Here is a 20842-nt window from a genome sequence, read left to right as displayed (position 1 = left end):
AGGAAGGACATGAAGTATTGAGATCACTAATCAAATATTTATCCTTTATGAATAAAAATGTGATGTAATGATGGGCAAGTTCTTCTTAGGCCTTTTCTCTTAAATGAATACAATTTAGTGCTGTTTCCAGCCCATGTAACACAAATCTTATGACTATAAAAGAAGAGACTAGACTACACGGTAGCAGCACTAAGTGAGAAAGATATAGCTCTTAATGCATGTTTCCACAGAAAAGCGCTTAACATGCACAGTCAGATGGAGTCGGGATGATCTCTCCACCCTATTGAACTCCTTAAGCGGAACCCGCAGAGCACCACTCCACTGATGCCGTGCCGCTTTTAAGACCACTTTGAGACTGAACTTTCACCAAGGCTGGAACATCGTCTGCAGCGTGGCGCGATCAGCGAGGCAGAGAGCGAAGGAACTCATAAAAGGAATGAAGGAATTAAGAAACAATATGAGGAGAGGGGGGGGGGGGGGGGGGTCTGCGCGTGAGTGGGAGCAGGTTTCCAGTGTGGTCCATAGATGGCAGTGTTCCTACAGTAACCGTTGGACGGACTCGTCACTGACTGGCAGGCAAAACTCCATGATGGGTAAGAAACGTTTCTTTTACAGAACGTGGAGCAATTGTTTCTTTTATAAATGTCGGGAAATATTATCAATATTTAATCACCGTGTAATAACGATTTCTAAAGGGTGTGATAATTAGAGAAGTGGCATTCTTAGAGAGCTTCTCCGAGTGCTCTCCAAATTGTAGGAAATTACGCTCTTAAGTATTTCAGAAACTTAAGAACATTAATCAAGGAGCGGGTTATTGCTCATGTATTCTCTACTGTACTGTAATTACTCAGTTTGTCATTAGCAGAAGTCAGCTGTCCGCATATATACAGTACGTGTTTATAAATACAATATAGTATAATCCTGATGCTGCTATAGAGAATTTAGACACCGTGTGTTGTGTTGTGCATTGCTGGTGTGTGTCTCTGGGCGGAAACAGTTAACACAATAATGAGCCGGAGTGCGAGGGGGCTGGGTTTAAACGCGCAGCGTGCCGGCGGCGGCGAACACACACTACTGTACATTGATGGAGGCGCTCGTCGGTGTCAGCCGGGCAGAGCCGTGTGAGGAAGCCACGCTGCGGGTCTGAGGCGACGGACGCTGCGAAACCCACGCCGGCGGACGATGGCAAGCACCCGGTCACGGCCCGTGCGTAGCCCGCGCGCGCTGTAGAGCAGCCGAGGGGGGGACGTCCACTGAAGGAATGCGTTTCCCCGACGAGGGTCTAGCGAAGTGACGCCGAGGGGTCAGCTCAGATGCCGGAGCCTCCGCCGCGAAGTTTGCGCACCGAATTCGCAGCGACTCGCGGGGATGACGGTGTTTTGACTTGAATGAATGACGCCGCCGCCGCTGAGCAGGTTTCACGCGCAGATTGATTTAAGGACCTGGAAGAAGTAGTGAACGTGAAATTATCGACGCATCCTCCAAGGGAAGATTTTTTTTTTCCACACCGAGCATTTGGGAACATTTTTTTTTAATTCTCACTGTGGATGTGAGTGCAGCGCATCAGTTGAAACCAACAAGGCAGCACCCGCGCTGCAGGGGATCAGAACCGGGAGATCCAGTTTAAATGATGGGGTGAGTGACGGTCATCGCGGCGGTTTGGACGAAATCCGCTTTGCGGGGTGTGAATACTTATGTAAATCCCGCATGATTGTCATACGCTCTGCGAAACCCAAACAGCCCCGCGGGTCCGCGGCTAAAATCCGACACTGCGGTGAGACAAGTGAACAGAGACGTTTTTCATTTGGGGCTGCGGGCTCACGCGCGGCAGCAACGCGTGTCAGTGTTTCATTGTTGCCTCGCCACAGCTCCACGCACTGCCACGCGTAAATGAAGGATGAGCTGCGACCAGAAATTGTGCGGTTCGGCTGGAATCGGCGCGTTGGGACTAGAGCAGACTTTTAACACAGGTGTTGCTCTACATCCTTTGCCACCGTTTACGCTCTACACTCCTTAATTAAAATGATGCCGGTACTTTAAAGATGACACCTGCTCTACAGAGATGATACTTTAACTTAGCGACGTTCAAGTGAAATGATCCATAGTCTGATCTTGAATATCGGAGTTTGGAGACTATGGACCACTCTTTGCTGTTGTGTGTCTCATATTGTTGAATTATTTAGGGTGGTTTTATTTATAGTATAATAGATTGATATTTTGTATATTTTAGCAGTTGACCACAGACCTGTCACTGTAGGAAGCGAACCTTTTCAGAGCTGAAGACTGATCGAGTCCACTTCCTCTAAATTCGGTAAATTTCCCTGACGGCTTTGTTCCCCTTGTTCTCAAGTGGCAGAAGCCGAAGCCCAAATTGCAACAAAACACAACAGTTGTAATCACTGCAGCCAACTGGCATCGCTTTAGGATTCCAGACAGACTAAAGACCTCATCTGTCCAATTCAGCAGATGCACCTACAAATCTTCATTCTGTGTCAGACAGTCAGCGCTCTGGCAAGTGCCCGTGACAGTGACTCTAAAGAAAATAAATGTTGTCTTAAGTAGAAAATTGCCTCCCATTTGCATGAAAATAAGTTGCATCTGCCACGGTTGATGGGTAGCATATTAATCCCTCTGCCCGCGCAATCAAAACCCGCTCCTTCTTGGTGAAATTACTTTTTTGCGTGTTTGAATGGTGACCCCCCTCACATCATTATTTTATTATCCATCTCAAAGCCAATCAGAAGTTTGACCCTGGAGCAGCCACCAGGGTGGAAATTGCTGCCTTTGGTAGAACAAACCGGCACTCAGCATTAGTTTGATTATCGCATGCTGATTATATTCACATAATTAGCTCCAAACTAATGAAAAACAAAACACTCGCTCGTAGTGGGCTGCTACCACTGAGCAATCAGTCCCTCTGACCGCTCGGCTTAAGAGCAGCTGCCATTTAACCGTTTCATCTGTTGCCGAAGTTCACTTTCTTCAAATGTAACGTCATCAAAAGACTCTGGCGTTGTGTAAATAATTGCATTTTCATAGAGCAGAGCTGTTGTTGATATCCTCACTTTCTGCTTTGCTGCTTGTTCTCCCTTTAAATAATGGAGGATATGAGTGAGGATGTTAGGAATTCTACTCAATGAATCACTTTCAAGTGGTGCCTTTGAAGGCACGCCGTCCAAGAAAGCCTTTCAAGAAGCACAACATCACACATCCAGCCAATCAATAGGTTAAACCCCACCAAGCTGGGCAGATATTGCTTGGACTGGGCCGACGTGGGCCGATGGCTGATGTTTGTCGGCCGCTGCCTCTCGTCTCTTTAGTGGCGCTGCGGTCCTTTGAGCGGCTTCACGGGGGAAGCTGAGGGGTCAGGTGGACGTTTAGGGGAATGCAGGAGTGATTTGTAGAAGTCTGCAGAGAGCTATCCCACATCTCACCCCCCCAGAGACACTTCAGCCTGCGCTCCTGTTCTGTACCGGCTCTTTACTTGTTGTCAAATACGAGAATATTTTTAGTCGGCGTTGGGCAAGACTTGTGTTCACTGCACATCTAACCTTGACCTTTGGGAAGCTAATTTTGTTTACAGATAAGTGACCGATCTCAGTGAAATCTCTTATCTTTAGAGGAACTGGCCGTCGGATGTGTCCCGTGGTTTGTTGTCAGAGCATAACCCTCCTGTCGCCGTCTGTTGTATCAGCATCTGCGATGATTGGCTCACGTGGCTCAACAGCGTCCTCTGTTGATGACCGGCACCGGGCCTGAACCGCGAGCCCGGCTAATTGCTCAGCCCCCTCCACTCACTCTGCTGTGATGACGGCGCGCGTCTCCTGAGTAGACGCTTAGGAGCGCGTTGTTAGCGTTTGCTAGCGTTTTACCGTGTGCTATGTCACCACCAGCGTTCACACAACACAGAGCTTCCTCTCCGGATTCCCCCTGAAGGCAGGCCGGATTCACTGTAGTTTAGCTTGAGAGATTCTGACAAGTCGCTACGCATGCAGGCAGCATCCTTGACCTATTTCTTAATGAGTGAATACTGCAAAAGAGCTCAGTGGCTGTGTATTTGGAAAGAAGCTACCCCCACCATCCCAACTGTCTTTGGCTTGCACGCACACACACACACACACGAACACACACGCAGATAATAGTGCTCTTGTGAGTCCACTGACGCATTCTCCCACAGATATAGATCCGCTCCTTTCTATCTGCTGGAGTGTACAAATAGAGAACGAGTGTTTGTTTTAATGCGATTCCCTCCCTGTTTATCTGAACCTCTCAACTGTCCAGCTGTCACAACAGAGATCTCAATCTCCCTGACCCACACGCGCGCCACGCTCACTCAGCCTTGTTGTGCGCCTGTTCGCGTCGGGAAGCGGCGGCCGCGGCCCGGCGCGCGCGGGCGCGCATGCGCACGCGCATCGACGCGGGCGGAGATCTGGATCTGCGGTGACATTGATCAAGTGGAGTGCAGCCAGGGAGAACATTTAGCCGGAGAAGCGCCTGGCTCCGCTGAAAAGCAGGAGATCACAGCTGCCGCTTTGGCCAAATCCACACAGCGGGCCCCTCTGCACTTTCTGCCTCCTCTGTGATCAAAGATGCACAACATGAGTTTTCCACCTGCCTTTGATGGTTAAAGGAACCGACTCCACAATAGGTCTCCGCGGGCCCAACAAACATTAGAGCTGTTGGTTTACTACTGTGCTATGCAGATTAGGCGTGTGAGGACTAGCAAGCGTGTCCCTCAGTATCAGCTACAGCTAGACACATTTTGCTACAGCGATTCTAACACTGATACTCAGATATCAGGGAGGTGTCAGGTAAAAGCACGGTGCTGACTTTGGACACTGTGTAACAAAACGACAAAACGAATTGCAGCAGCAAATCAAAATGATCCCTAGACGACAGCATTTAGCAAACATTATTACAATTCATCTAGTTAAATGTTCTGAAGCTTGATTTTCCCTGCGTATAATCTAGTGATGCGTAATCATCCTATAAACATGTTCCCTTAATAGTATTATCATATATGTGATCATAAATACTCATATTCAGATCTGACATTAGTTTTTTTTTCTCAAATTGCCAAGACAACAGGAAACCACACAGCTCCATTTTTTGGTCTGGTGGCGCTGCTGTAGCCGTTTTCATCATCTTGAGTAGCAGTGCTCATAGCCTTCACTGACTTATTGAATCGTTGAAGCCATTTTAAATTGATGACTACAGGCCACTACATTGTTAAGTAGCAGCTTGCCCAGTATGAGCAACACAGAGTGCAAAAATCAATGCCACTCCTTTGCATTTCATTTTTCACCATACACAGCCGGGTGAAGACCACACTTTTTTTTTTATTGCTGTGCACTTTTTCTGCTGCCGTGTTTTCTGTGCTGGGACTTTTTGTTGTTTTTTGATGTGAGCGACCCCCTAGACCGGCTCCAGCTAGGACCGACGGTGAACAACCCCGTCCGGACCCTGCTCAACCCACTGATGGGTGCGAGTTAGCATTGAACCCCAGTGTGCACTCTGCTGTCCCAAAGGCTTGCCAGTTTGCTGAAACAAAGCCTTTTGTGGGGACGCTAAACCCAACAGATGGGGAAATGGACAGTAAATGAAAGTGGAGGGGAAGGGGAATAAAGGAATTTAGTGGAGCATGTTTGTGGGAAGGCATTTAGGCTGCTCCTTTGGGAAGCCTAACACCCTCACAATGCCATACTGGCAGAACTTAAATGTACTCTCGTTGACATGCTGCGAGAGCGGCTGTGGGCCCTGTGTGAGTGGAAGGCAGCCCGCTTGCCGGGGCTCTCCAGGGCCTGGGAAGCCTTTATTAAGATGTTAATAGAACTGCCTTCATGACACATTTCCATGGGACAGGATCCCTCGCCTTTGCCATTCTTTAGTGCTTCAATCTGCCTACCACAATCATCAGTCCCTCTCCCTCACGCAACAGCCTGCTTAGGCATTCAGCTCCATCTCCGCATTCCCCTGTCCAGGCGCTCATTCTGTTTATCTGATCTCAGCCGTCAGAACCCATCCTATATTTTACCCCGTGTAACGAAATTACGCGATGCCAGCGATAAGGGCAGCAGCCCTGGCACAGGGACCCGGCGGAATAACAAGTCCGGCTGTTTATTTGTCACCGATCTTCACACCGGCTGGAATCAGGCTGTCACCCTAGCAGGCCACGAGGCCTGTTTCGCTCTTTCTTCCCGCCAAAGACATTCGTCTGGCAGCTTGTTTCCAGGACGCTACCTACATTGCACTTCTCTGAACCGGCTCCCAGAGCAGCCCGAGCAGCGTATCGAAGCAACATCAACAAAAAGGAGAAAAGTGGAGAAGGACCTTGAGCTTTACATACAAATGCCTTGACTTCATTCTAGTCAAAGGCGTTGAATGTATTGTTCTCTACCATCTCCTCCTTTTACACCCTTTAGAAGATGAGCCTCTTGAGCCTGGCACCATCAATAATCAATTAGCTGGTGCGACGGGTGGATGTGCGTTTTTGTTTAGTGCAAACTTGACAATAAGTGAGCAACAAAGGGGAAGAGAGGGAGCGAGGGGGCTTGTGTTGGACACCAAGGGAGCAGCTGGCGGGAGCAGATGACGGTGTGCATGTGTAAGTCGCGTTTGTCTGCGCGTGTTTGTGTCCGTTTTCCATTTCTGTTTGTTTGACTGTGTGACACATGCGGCTTTTTGTGTTTGTGGAGCTCGCGTGCATGTCCTGGGGGGCGGCGGGGTGGGCAGCGGGAGCGGTGCCGCTGTGGGCTGCCCACACTGCCCCCTTGTGATGAGGATGCCCCTTCCCGCCACCGTCGCCATGGTTACCGCAGTGCGAGAGGCGCAGACATTGTTTGTCTGGTCTGCTCGTGTTCCATAGGGGAGCGCAGCCAACTGCTGCTTTGTCTCTGCACTCCATACACTTAAGCCTGATTTCAACCAGGACTATTATCGCCATTAGCCCTGAGCCATTTCAGAGCCCAGTGTAATTTTCTTACACAATCGATTCGAGTAGCTTTTTTAACTTTTGCCCAAGAACACTCTCTACGTTAACTGAATTCGTTCTGTATTGAAGCGTCCTGGTGGAGTTGCAGGCGACACACCGCTTGTTCACTTGCTGTGCTTCGGGGTTCTGTTGCATGTAGGTACATGCGTCGCCTGTGCGCCTTCTTTGTTACACTTTTGCAGCCAACCTTGGCTTTATCTGGGTAGATAGCTCCTCTCAGTGTGAGCCAGCAGCTTTAAGTCATTCTCCGGCCTCAGCTGAGAACAGAAAGCAAATAAGGCCTTGAATGAAAACAGAGGAAATAAGGCCTTCCAGATTCATTCCTGAGTGAGATAGCAAAGAGAAAAGCTGGTCTGGGGGGGTCCTCCCTCCTCCACGTACAGCACAGTATAACGGGTTCCTTTTCTCGCAGACCTGTACTGTAGATTTTCGTTAAATTTTTACATGAGTTGGTCTAAATGCTGGTGAAAGACACTGAAACTCCTCCAATTTCGAGACAAAGTGCTGGATGTGCTACGATAGAGCCCGGTGTGGTGGCTTGTTTCCTTGCAATGCTGTAAAAGTGTGAAGGCAAATGTTTGCAAGCAGTGAGCTGAGTGACACATCTATATATGTGACATGCTAGGTCAGTTTCCCCTTTCCTTCAGTGCCTGCTTGTGGCTTTACAAAGTTCTGTGGGACACATCATGAACAAACTTGTGGGTTGTGCTTCTGCCGCCAGTCCTACCGCTCCAGACTCTTTACTTTGGCACGAGGTGATCGGAGGTGTTCGGGCCGGGGGAAATGGAGTCTCCTTTGGGATAATGGTTATGTTTATACATAATTAGACAATGAAGCCAGTGGAAGAAATGGCATAAAAAGTCCAGAATTCCCACCTCCATTCTGTGGCTTCCCTGGAATTCTTACCATAAAGTCATTATTAAGATTTCAAGAACGTATTTGCTTGTCTTGTTGATTTTGACCTTGACTCGACCTTAAAGATTATAGCATTGTATTCCAGTGCTTCATTCATCAAGGACAGGGTTTTGTGGAATGTGTGGGATGCCGAGGAACAATAAATTCCTTTCTCCCCTAATGCAGTGCATTTCTGGAAGCCAATCTTATCAAATGATATCAGCAAAAATGGCCGCTGCGAATCACGCTGTACAAACTAAAGCCAGCTGCAGTTTTACAGTGGGTTTCTGTGAGAGTGGTAATTGTCGGGGCCAGCGGTATTGTATCAAGATGCATCCATCAGGGAGGAAGTTCCATGTTGTTTCAGCGTTCTGCCTCGCTAGTGCCCCTCGCTATCAAAAGGAAGCACTGGATGCACTCACCAGAAAGGCAGCAGCTCAGCGAGCTGATGTGACAGCAGCGTCTCTCACCTCACCTGAAGTAGACGCCAGGACAGCAATTAACAGAGCAAACGACAGAATACGATAACACGCCGTGCAAAACACAAACAAAAGGCGCTCCGGCTTCACACATCAGTGGCAATGTAGGTCAGGAGCGCTGTCGTGTCCGCGGCGTTTAGGCGGAATGAGTCGCGGTATCTAAGACAATTAGTGTGGGAGCGACGGCCAAGGCTTCTGCAGCCGAGGACTCCAAATCCCTGTGTCGTCCGTGGAGATGGTGATTAAGTGTGACTGCAGTGTTACATTTGCCTGCCTGAGGGAGGCAGGAGGAGAAGAAGGGAGAGGAGTCAGAGGAGAGGGCAAGTCGGTACTTGAACGCAGCGCGCGAGCATCTTTTTGTGTCTTCGTCTGCAACATTTAGGGACTCACTCTGGTAACTGGCGACTGAGGCCGCGTTTCCCAGCCGGCCGGGTTCACGGAGGGCACCCGGCAGCTCCTGCGACGTCTCCCACTCGTCCTGCCAAGAGGACGCGGGAGACGCTCGGCGTTAAAACGATCCCTTCCTCACTGCAGAAGGCGTCTCTGAGCTTGTAGCTGCAGTGTTCTCTGTTAAGCACTTTGAACAAGCCTCATTGCCTCCGCTGCCGCCAGCCCCCCCCCCCCACACACGTTTCACAGAGAACATGTTCAACCTGACAGGGGTGAATAGGTGAGGCGGATTTGCATTTTATTACACAAGGCGGACGCAGCGTTTCGGGCAGTCCTTCGGTGAACATAATGTCGAATCGAAACAATTTGTTGCGCGAGGTTTCAAGTCGCTTAATTAATGTTGTTATTCACAAAATCCACATAACAGGAGGATTTGATCTGCACAATTAGGCGTGCGTGGAGTCCAGTTTATGCCTTCTTTCAGCGCTGGCGATTAACAGTATAGAGTTTCCTCTCCTTGGTTCGCAGTCTGCCCTCCTGCCTCCTCTCTTCATTGGAGTTGTGTAGACGGACGCCACAGCCGACTGCCACATGACCTACAGTGCGTGCTTGGAGGTGTCAGCACATTTTTGCGTTCACCTACATTACTGAACAGCCTGCGGTCTGCTGCTCACCTACACACAGATGGGAATCAGAGGGAGGGGCACTGTGGATGGGAGAACTTTCACTGCTAAGTAGTCATAAAGTCTACATAAGCACATTCTTACGCATTAGAGTCCTCACACACACATATTTTTTTCTTACCGCAGCGTAAATCCTTCATTTATTCCTGCTATTCAGCTGCTGACAAGGTTGATAAAGGACACCTCACCTTTGTTTATTTTGCCAAGGCCACGGTGTTTGTGGGCTTTGTCGAACAAAGCAGCAGGAGATTCAGTAGCTTATTCCCTGAAAAGCTCAAATGCGGTTGCCTGCGTGTCCGACCACCTGAACACGAACAGTAGGTGTGTGTTACACCATGCAGCCCCACCACCTCTTTCTTTTTAACCCAAACGCAGTCGCACTCAAATGCAGACAGGAGGACGGGCATTCTGGTTGCTCTGCCTTTGGAGTCATTGTTCCTTTATTTTGCTCCTGAGCTGCCAGAGGAATCTGTTTCTGTGATTATGTGACATCTGAGCTGCGTGCAACATCTGGCAACGCACGGCTCTTAGTAGGAAATGGAATGGAAAGGAATTAGCTGCTGAACGACACGATTTGAAGCGCATTACTGGCCGAGATGTATGACTTCATTCAACTGAAACGCTGGGCAACACTGAGAGGTGTCAGCCACAAGCTTTCTCTCCACTTCTGGGGAGATACTATCATTGATAATTCATCTCGGCGAGATGGTGTGTGTAGATGAGACAGATTCTGTGAGTCAGATGAGGATATGAATATGGGGTGCGTATCCTCAAGCTGGACTTGCTGCTTTTGGCTCATACTTCTCCCTTGACTACTGGAGGTCAGGGGTCATTTATAGCAGCGCTCAGGAGACGGGCTGTAACAAGTCGCCGAAGGTCCGGCCTGCTCTGCCACTGGGACAAAACAGAGGAAGAAAGAGGGAGGTCTGGGCTTTTAAATCCGTGACACTGAGTCAGACGGGAAGAGGGGAGGAAGCTGGAAGGGAGGGACGGAACAGGAAGGCAGAAATGTTTTCGTAGAAGTCAAGGGCACGGTCGGTGCCAGGCCGAGGTGTAAGTAAGCGTCGCATGAAAACACGGGGCCGTGGGTTTAGAGGTTGATTTAGGTGCTTCTGCTCCAGACAAGGGGATGATATGCTCATTAAGTCCTAGTTTGCCCCAGCCACACTGAACCAGCACTGAAGCAAGCAAGCAACCAACCAAGTGCCCTAATTATTCCTCCTCGGCGTGTTAGTTTGCCCCAGCTGCTGCCATTTATGTTACTGATGAAATGCTGAATGGGCCCTTTTTCCCCTTCGTTACACATTCTCCAGGGGAGCAAATAGTTGATTTCTATCGCTTTTCTCCTTCCTGTTATTGCAGGTTTCTGCTGAAGTATGATTATATGTTTTGCCTACTGTTGATGCAGTTTATGCGGAGCAGCAGCAGCAGCAGCAGGACTGCTTGGCCAAAGGGGGCGGCTGCCAAGTGCTCCAAACCGCGGTTTGCCCTCGTATCCCCCGGCTGAGAAATGACAGAATGTGGTGATAGGAGGAAATACTGGGACTGCCCACGGCTGCGTTTATGCTGACTCCAACGGCGGCATCAATTTCATCATATCCTCCGCCGCAGCACACTTATCATGGAGAGGTTTGAGCTGCGCCCCTCGACTGGATGGAGCGAGGCCGGCCTGCCTGCCTGCCCGGGCCTCATTTTACTGCTTCACTAAACCCGCGGTCCACTGTGCTGGCTTTTAAAGCATTCAAGCCGCAGCGTCCTCCCCTCAGCTTCATCATCTCCGTGTGCGGTCGGAGGAAAAAAAAACCTTACTGTGAGGTAAAAGCTGCCACGGTGGAATTCAAATGGCCTGCGTCTGGCATCAGACACACTGACCACGCATGGGAACGCGCCTTCCTTTGATTATTGCTCTGTCTGTTCATGTTCTTTTTTTCTTCATATTGGTCTTTCCGACTTTATTGCTCCTTCTCTCGCCTCGTTCTTTTTTTTTTTTGGTGGCGCTCTGTCTTTTTGTCTCTCTCTCTCTCTCTTTTACGCTCTGGGATCTGCTCCCAAGCTGCTTCACTCTCCCAACAATGAAGCAGATGCTAATTTTAATCATCTTACCAGCAGAGATGAGTCTTTGATCAAACTTAATGCTCGGCTTGGCGGCGAGATTGTGGCCGGGCTTGTAAATGTGATCCGGTGACTGAGGCGATGGCGGCTCCTTCGTTGTGCAGCTCTTACACTTAAGCTTGTTGCACACGTATTTCGCTCGCCCAAGACCTTCCACGATGTGCAGTCGCTACATTGTGAGAAGCGCACTCTATTTCACAGTGGAGCATAGAGAATTTAGGCAGCTCCTGCTCTGAATGTCAATATTATGCCTCCCTCCAGCACTACTTATGCACATCCATGTGCGTGTGATTACGTAATGACATGCTTTCCAGAAATCCAAGCCTCTCTCCCGGGCGACTCTGCGGACGTGGAGCCAGAGGAATACTGACCGACAGTTGTGCGAGGCTCAGTGGCCACGCATTAAAAATGCCCATCTCCAGCGTGTGTCTGAGGAATATGGACGGCCTGACTATCTCCTTGTTAAATCTACAGCGGGGCAGGGGACATATTCACAAGCCTCTGGCCTGTGAAAATGGGCATGAGGCACTTGTTCCCAGGCTCAGTGATGTAGAGTAGATGGCTGGTAGTAGCTCTTCATACAGTACGTTACAGGCAGCCTCGACAGCTATGACGTACGGCGGAGGCTTCACTGGGCTCCGTCTCATTTCAGGGAGCTCGGCCTTGCGCGGGTCACCGCACAGGGCCGGGCCGAGGCCCAGAGTTACTGCAGGTGTGACGCCTGAGAGCGGGACCAGGCAGGTACATGCAACGCCCTGCCTGTTTGCAGCCGCACATTATAAGTCAAAGGAGTCCGCCGGACCTGTTCTCTCGCTGATGCCGTGCGTCATCACAGCGGTGGACGACAGCCCTCACGCACACGCTGTCGCCATCACTGTATCACACGCTACAGTCCTCAGCGTTCGCGGATGCAGGGAATAATAGGGCGCGTTGCTATTACTCTGGCAGCGCGCTGCCATTTGTCATCGTACACCTTCTAGGTCACCCTGACATTCCTTTCTTCCACATCCCACCTCCCCACCGCTCGGCCTTTCTGCTTGAAGCAGGTGGGAAGCCGCGGTGCCACACGTGTAATAAATGTGCTTGACGGTACTTTGTGCATGCTTATCCTCCTGGGCACGTGCTACAGTATATGTCACCAAGTCTTTTTATACATTTTTGCTGAGTTTCAAAAAAGAATGGAGGTAGGTCGTTTAGAGCCTCGTTGTCAAATTTCTTTGAACTTTTCTGCGTAGTATTCCAGCGTAGTTCTTCATAAGGCTTCACAGTAGCATTTTGATAGATGAGCCCTTTCTTTGCTAATATACCTGCTCAACTCTCACAGGAAAGCAGCCAGTGCTGATTTTCCAGCGTATCCCAGCCAGCAGTCCATCCTGTGCGCGGGTTCACACGGAAGTGGCCGGAAGGCGGGCGTGCGCGCCCCAGCGCCGGTCCAGCCAGCGAGGCAGCTCGCTCTGTCCCGTCCCGCTCGGACCCGTCCTCTCACGGCCCCTGCAGCCGCTGCAGAGGGTGATCGGGCGGGCTGAGCTAACGCTGACTGCAGCGCTCGCTGTTTTATTATTCATATTCCTCCTTGGACGTCCATGCAAATGGAGTGTGAGCTTTTGTTAGAACTGAGCGTTGGCAGCAGTTAATAAAAATATTCCTGTTTAAGCTAAATCTCAGCTCTTTAAGCACTGTTACACATTCTTTCTGCTTCATTTCTCAGCAAAAGCTTTGTATTATTTCATCTATTCATGAAATAAAACACTGCTAAAGGATATCAGCTTGTAGGCAGCTTATAGTTTGTTTTTGCTACAGTTGTTGCACATATGGGTTCTCTTCCACCCCGTGCTCTCTGTAAAAATACCCCTGCATGCACAAAGAAACCTGACACCATTGTTCTCTTTTGTAGTAGCTTGTCCACCGAGCCCTCGGTGAAAGCGGTGCATTCTGCTTGCTCGGCGTGTATCCTTCTGTGAGTAAGCACCCAATTTTCTCACCACATGCTGTTATTGCCTCTTATCCTAAGGGAGATTGGGCTAAGTAACTGGCCACAGACTTGATTTTGCTGCGCTTTATCACTGCTGATGAAATTACAGAAGCCTCCATCAAGCTGAAGTAGAAAGCGAGGCCGGCTGAGGGCGCGGTGGAGGAGCCTGTGTGATAACATGTTACAGGTTACATTTGTATGAAAAGCATTTCGCTGCTAATCTCAGGGTCTCAGGCACCTGGGGTTACGGCGGGTCGTGAATACAATGACTGAAGGTTTCCTTCCACTTGTAAAACTTTACATAACAAACAATACAACCCGCAAATCAACAGAAATTAGTTATTGTAACTATAATACGATGACATAATGATGTTTTATTGCGTTATTATCATTTTTACACAGTTTGACTATTGTTCACGATCCTGAGTCTTTCTAATCATAACCTTCCTGCTACTGTGGTCAAACATCCTAAACTTCTCTCCTTTTACTTCTGACCTCAGAGCGCGTTATCTGTGCTATTATTTATTTAAGACTTGGTGATGTTCTTATTTTTGCCCTTTTCTGACCCTTAATCAAGTTTGGTGAGAACGCACACAATGTGAGGGCAAAGCACGATGTTTACGCTTGAGTCAGGAGGAGAAGAAGCACAGGTCAATGGGTTTAACTCCCCACACACGCTCCTGTTTCTATAAATCACAGTCATGAGTGTGAGATAAGTTTGGTTTCTGCTGCAGCGACCGCTGATCCCGAGAAGGCCGCGACTGAGGCTCTGGTTAAAGCAAGTCATCGACCTGCTGACAGTCACATTTTTGAGTTTCCTTTGTGGCAGCACATTTTTCTCCTCTCCAATTCTGGAAGCAACGTGTTTATTTACAGTATCTAGTTTTGCCGTGTTCGTCAAAAGGTCAGCGGAGGAGCGTGACCAGCTGTAAACATCGTTATCTGGGCGGCCAAAAAGTGTCTGCCGCCGTGAATAAGCGGCAGGAATCAAATTATCCTCATACACAACACAGTGTCTGCATCTGTACACAGCATTTAATCACGAGATGAACAAATGATGAGCACCCGCTTGGTCGCTTGACTAAAAGCTGGGCTTTAACTCTCATAAGATTCATAATGAAACACGGGACATTTTCTGGACCTTGCCCATAGCGAGTATGATCATTATTCTTTTGACACCAACTGCCAACTGACCTTTCTGGGATTTATTGGTTGGGGAATGATGATCACACATATTCTAGTCTCTTGTTAATTGCATTGACAGAAAATTGATTTTCACATTGACGGGTCTCCAGCTGCTCCTGCAAGGCTTCACAGTTCTATGGTGTACATGCATTGCTTCCAATGGCGTGTCAGCGATACACAGCACTGGCCCCGTGCCTTGTTTCACCGTCAACAACACACCGAACCCTTCTGATTCCGCTCAGATGATCCCTCGCATGCTGCACAGCACTCCGCGATGATCTTTCGCCACCTTTTGGGGGAGCTCAATAGAAGAGTGTGTTTCCTGCTGCGTTTCCAGCGTCTGGGTGTTAGGTGACCCGGAGTAGCCTCATCGTCTCAGTCAGCGCATGATTACAGAGCTGGAAAACTAGACTGACAGGATTCCCACCGATCCTCCCCCCCAGAAACGATTACATAATCATTTTGGATGTTGGCCGGTTCATATGGAGCGAAATAACAGTAATCATAGTCTAATGAGCGGCTAGAGTACATATTTACACCAAAATAATAGTTCTATTTAGATTTTTGTCCACCTCCTTCTCTCAGTATGTGTCTTTTGATTCTGACTGGCTCTTTCTAGAGTGTGTTGTGTACAGGCTGTGTAAATTTGCATCAGTGGCTATAACGTGCCAGCTACTGGAGTTGTGGCTGTGTCGGCTTGCTACCCAGCTGGAATAATGACTGAATGGCTTCTTCCTCTTCCTCCCCGTCTGCCACATATCGCCCCCTCGCTCTTCCTCTCTCTTACACACACACACACACACACACACACACACACACACACACACTGTTACGTTTTGGCCTTTTTGCTCACTTTCACAGACCATCATTCAGAGTTTCCGTCCCCTTATCTCAATCCCTCTTTTGCTGTCTTCTTATTGCCTGCCCTCCACTTTCCCCTCTTTCCTCCCCTCTCACGATCCCTCCAGCCGAAGCTGCTGCAGCCACTGAGCCACACTCCAGCGCGACTCTGATCCCAGTGAGACAGATGATGAAGCAGAGGGTTGAGCGACTGAGCCAAAGCACGTGTGGCCATTTTTCCATGTAATCCTTCACAATAGTACATTGGAAATGTTAAACACTCCATGAAACTGTTTAACGTCACCTGCTCGCACAGCGGTTTGATGGTGTTCCACTGTGGAATTGGCATGATTACCTGACAGAAGGTTTGGTCCGCCTGTGCCCGTCTGATTGGACAGTGGCACCAAAGGTCAGGGTCCAGATTTTGTTTGGCGCTGCAGCTGCGGGCAGATAAGACCTCTGCAGGGATAGTCTGATGATAAAGAAGGGAGACACATGCACATGCAGGTCTTGCTGTGGCCCATTCCTGCCTCTACTGTCTCTGTCTTCTCAGCTGGTGTGGACCTGACCATAGCTAGTCCTCACTAGGACAACCTTTCACCTGGGTCTATTCCATCGAGGACAGACTCAGACCAGTGCCAGGAGGGCAGAATGTTCCGATCTTGGTTTTATTCATCCATTTCATGTTGTATGTTTAAATTCATGTATATGTATTTAACTCTAAACTAATAGACTGTTAGCATGAATAGGTTTTTATTCCAGGCACCATACACCGTAGCCACATTCAGGTTAGACAGGAACATACAGTAGCTTCACATATTTCATTATATCAAAACATAAACGTTTAAATCGACAGGATAGTGCAGCATCATCAGGATTCATGCGGGGAAGGGTTACAGCGCCGCGACTTGATAAAGTGTGTATAGTGTCAATCAAAGCGCTGCATTCAGTTCCAATCTGTGTGTAAGCTGAGGTGAGCTATCTAATCCCATGGCCTCCAGTGACATCCTGCTCTGTTTGTTTTCTTCCCACCGCCGAGGATTCCCTGCGCTCTCGCCGGGGCCCTTTACAATTTAGATTTATGGAAATGCCGCCTAATAGAAAGCTGCTTTCACAGGATGACAGGCAGCGATGATGATACGCCACGTAGCTACTGGTGGTGGCGCCGCCTGAGAAGATCAGGCCCCAGGATTCCGCTTCCAATTTAAAAAGGGAGTGCACAAGGCTGGCGCTGGTGTCAGTGGGAGCAAGGATGGAAGGATTATTTACTGTGCAAGGCGCGTGTGCGTGCGTGTGCGAATGCATGCCAGCTTTTGATTGCGGAGTGTTGATTTGTGCGCATCTCCGCTTGTTACGAGCCTGTATTCGCGGCTGTACGTTTGGAGGAGGTGGCAGCTCCGGGAGGGGAAGAACAGCGGCATTGTAATCCCTCTCAGCGGATGTCATAAGCTTTAAGTGTAACACCAGCATGCGTTTGCTCAGACGTGGTTTGAAGTGTCTGACGCTTGCGGGAGGAGGGTGGGCGGGGCTTAGCAGGACAGATGAAACACACCTGCCTTTGTTGGCTTTGGGGATAAGCGGCTGTGCGGCGGCGCCTTTGTTCCTTTGTATTAACGACACGTTTACTGGCGGAGCAACAGCACGAGTGTGATTTCATATTTGCGTCGTGTCACACGAGGAGGAGGAGGAGGAGTCGACTGCGCGTGTGCCTCCGACGCCGCATCGCTCCCACGCAGACAGTGTTGCGGCTGGTGCGGGTGTCCTCCCTCCACCGTGTTATTGCCTGGCGGTGGCTGGAAGGACGGGGGGACGCACAACATGAGTGCTGAGTTTTCTTGGAGGCTGACAGATAGAGTAGAGCTGGCACCGGAGCAGAGAAATCCATTTCCTATGGAGACAAAGGAGCGGATAAATATAACTCCAGCTCCACAACTCAAGATGCCAGCGAGTCCTCTCATTAACTCGGCTCTTGATAACGGCAAAGAGAGCGGACTAATGGACTCACCTCTGCTGCTAATCGCTTCTAGGAGGTCTCCCCTTAGTGCGAATCCAACGTTCTGTTTTATCCTAACCTTGTCGCACACTTACTGGACTTTATTCATTCTGATTTGATTTTTAAGGCCTTTTCTTTTTCGACTAACTGTTTTTTTTTTTGTTCCAAATTGTCCCTGTGATTTGTGGCGTATCACTTTTACTTAGACGTTAAAATTTCACACTCTACATCATAATCATTTGGGGAATAACACATTAATCCAAGGCATGAAATTACAATCTCCCATTTCCCTTTCCTGGCCCACAACAATGGATTTAGCACCGTAATACGGATTTTGGTTTATGGTCTTTATTTCCTGCAGTACAATTGCTGTAAATGTGAATTTGCGAGATCAAGCAAATTTGGCTGCTTGTTTAAGAAGCTTAGTATGTACAGTGGGGACAGGACGGGAGAAATCAAAAGGAAGAAAAACAGAAGACCTTCTGCCTGTTTGAGGGTGACAGAGGTTCAGAGCTGCTCCCAAAGCCTGCTCATTCCTGATTCTGTTTGCTGGCTGCTATGCTGCCCCCGGGCTGTTTAGTCCAAAGTGCTCAGTGGAGGTTTGCATAGCTTATCGTGTTATATTTTATCATGTCTGGTCTTGCCTGTTACTTCTGCTGCCTTTAAGCATCTTTGTGTGAGATAATCTGCCACAATGCAGCTTCCTTTGACCGCGCTTGGCACAGACGCTGCGTCCCCGGGTAAATCGCCCGCTTTCAGCTGGGACCCCCGACCAGATAAAGTGACGGAGCCCGAGCAGCCAGTGGGAGCGGTTTGTCTAACAAGTGCTCAGAAGCAGCCTGACGTTTTGTGTGCTAAAGTATTCATTATGAACGGGAAGTTTTACAAAATACTTCCTTTTCTTTCTTTTCTCTGAGACGCGATCACTGATTGTGTGTTTGCTAAAATGAGCAAGCTCTTTTTTTTTTGTCTCTCTTTGACTTTTATGTCTGCGAGATTGTCAGAAGGGAAATATTCTAACAATGACCGACCGCGATGTTTTGATATTTTTTAGGGATTGAGTGGTGGGTTCGGAAACAGGATATGTGTGTGTGTGTGTGATTTTGTTAGACAGACAGCGCACGAAATCGTTCTCGCCAATTTTGAAAACTTACAGTATGCGTGCGGTTACGCAAGTGCTGCCTTTACTCCCCCTTACATTCACTGTCAACACAGTCATTCCACGTTCTTTATGTAGGTCAGCAAGTAACTATGTTTAAGTCCTGCTTCATTTATATGTTAATTCCCTTCTAGGTGATTCTGACTTCTCCTAAAAAAGGCTGTAAACTAAAGAGCACAAGGGGTGAGCGTTGCTGTTCCGATTTGTTGCAGATCTACTCCTCAGCTGCATCTGTGCAGCAGTATAGAGAGGTCCCTGTCAGGTCTAACAAAGGAGTGGGCATAAACAAAAACGATGTTCCCGAAAGCAGTATGAGTGGACAACCTCCGCGGAGCCTTTTATTTCCACCATTCAGCCTCTTTCTCCTGCTTCTGCATCTGCCGCGACGCGAAGGATTGATGCATGCGTTTCCTCCGTCGAGTGGCAAAGAGGAGGAACAGAATAAAGGGGAGAAAAGATGGATGGGAGTAAATGTCATGTACACATATAGGAGCAAGGAGTGAGGCTGTAGCAAAAGCTCTATAGGGCGAAATGCGGTGGGGCTCGGCCAAAGTGCTGGCTCAGCAGGCGGCTGATTTTACATCCAAAGAGATCCACTTTGCATATCCAGCATGTACAAACTCCAACAATGGAACGTGACAGAGTGCGGGCAAATGAAAAGGCTCGAGTCCACGCTGCTTTTTTCCGAGGCGCTGGCACTTTTACAACCATGCTAATAAACTGCTTCTGGGACAAAGCGCCTCCCACACCTCCGCCTGCACGCACGCCAAGAACAGCTTGACTGGGCCTTAGGACCTGTGTTTATGGACACATGGATCAATACTCTCCCTAAGGGTCTATATTTAAGTCGGAGCTGAGTAGCATACCCGTTGATCACAGAGGGGAGGGGAGGGACTCTGAGATGGCCATTACCAGATTTGGAGGGAGGTCTATTAAAGGGCAGACACGGTTCACGGGGAATCCCAAATCTGCTCTGCAAATCAATCCGGCCCTGAGCATCGCTGATGCATTGGCCTGGATGTGCAGCGTCTCTCTCTATACCGCTCCTTTATTGTCAAGTGCTTGTTAATTCAAGGCACAGTCGCTGATTATTCCAGCCACATCTTTCACCCTTGATTCTCTGTGCCCTCACTGCTGGAAATGCAAATCTGGAGCGTGACAAACGATGTCGGGCTGTTTTTAACACGCTCGAGCCCCCGGCGTCCCCACAGCTCTCCCCAGCTTACCTCCTCCAGCTCCACAGTAATTACCCTTGTTGGATCGCTACGCCTAATCATACTTGATTTTGGGATGCACTGCCATTGTCTCCACTTGTTAGCCTCTCACACTGTTCGGTTCTGATAGAGTACACTGATAATACTAGCGGAATGAGGCACTTACACACAAGCTCACAAACACAAATACTGTATATTGTGCTAACAGAGTTTTTTTTTTTATTATCAGGGAGCTATGTACCGATCTAATGCGGTGGCTGATTAATTTAAAGATTATTGTGCCGCCAGTGATTAATCCCTCCATGATCTGATCATGTCAGCAGAGATGCACAGAACAAAAAAGATAAAACCAAACAACAACGATGTTTAGAAAAGAATAATTAATACAGTAGATGCAGAATCTGAAAAATGGAGAGCGAGAGGAGGGGTTATGGGTAAGAGGCTCCCAATTTGTTCTCACTTTCTTCCAGTAATAAGATCCAGGCCCTCCTTTCCAGTGGACGAGATAATTAACTCCTGGGGACAGAGCACAGAGCTCCATGTCTTAGTTTACGGCGCACGGAGGAAGATCTGTGCAGCCCAGACCGAGCACGGCTGCAAAGATTGCAAAGACTTTTGTTTGATGTATGTTGTCTCAGATTGATATGGAAGGCGTACAAATGACAGAGCCGCTGGTAGATGGCTCGCCGTAAGGGGGGAGACGTAGAAGTGAAATAAGGGGGTGGTTTCAGACAGTTCCATCTGTGTGCTAATGCAGCTGGCTGTTGAATATGGGTTGTCTGTACCAGCATAAGTTTGAATAAAAAAAAACCCAAAAAGATCGGTGAGTCATTGTCCAGGCTTTGTGTTTGTTGTGGGTGTGTGGGCATTGTCAGCACTAGACGTTGTTCTGTTCTTAGAAACAGCTTGCTCAGTGTGTGACAGCATCGG

General features: G+C 48.8%; 1 protein-coding gene across 9 annotated transcripts in view; it reads left to right on the top strand.

Annotated features, from left to right (window-relative positions):
- plxna2 (plexin A2) overlaps positions 1–20842 on the top strand; it is a 182234-nt gene that overhangs the window by 46614 nt on the left and 114778 nt on the right. For 4 of the 9 annotated variants that reach the window (XM_029157355.3, XM_041071641.2, XM_055510100.1 and 1 more), the window contains exon 1: positions 492–593. The exons of 4 other annotated variants lie outside the window; for them this stretch is intronic. In XM_029157355.3, the coding sequence (XP_029013188.1) occupies positions 587–593 (7 nt within the window). In that variant the 5' untranslated portion in view covers positions 492–586. Of the gene's footprint in view, positions 1–491; positions 594–1051; positions 1636–20842 lie in introns of those variants that run through there. One more of the 9 variants, XM_029157356.3, reaches the window with a different exon arrangement.

This window comes from Betta splendens, chromosome 7 (genome assembly GCF_900634795.4).
Source record: "Betta splendens chromosome 7, fBetSpl5.4, whole genome shotgun sequence".
NCBI lineage: Eukaryota > Metazoa > Chordata > Actinopteri > Anabantiformes > Osphronemidae > Betta > Betta splendens.
Note: the sequence above shows the minus strand (reverse complement) of the source record. Positions and strands in the feature narration are given on the sequence as shown.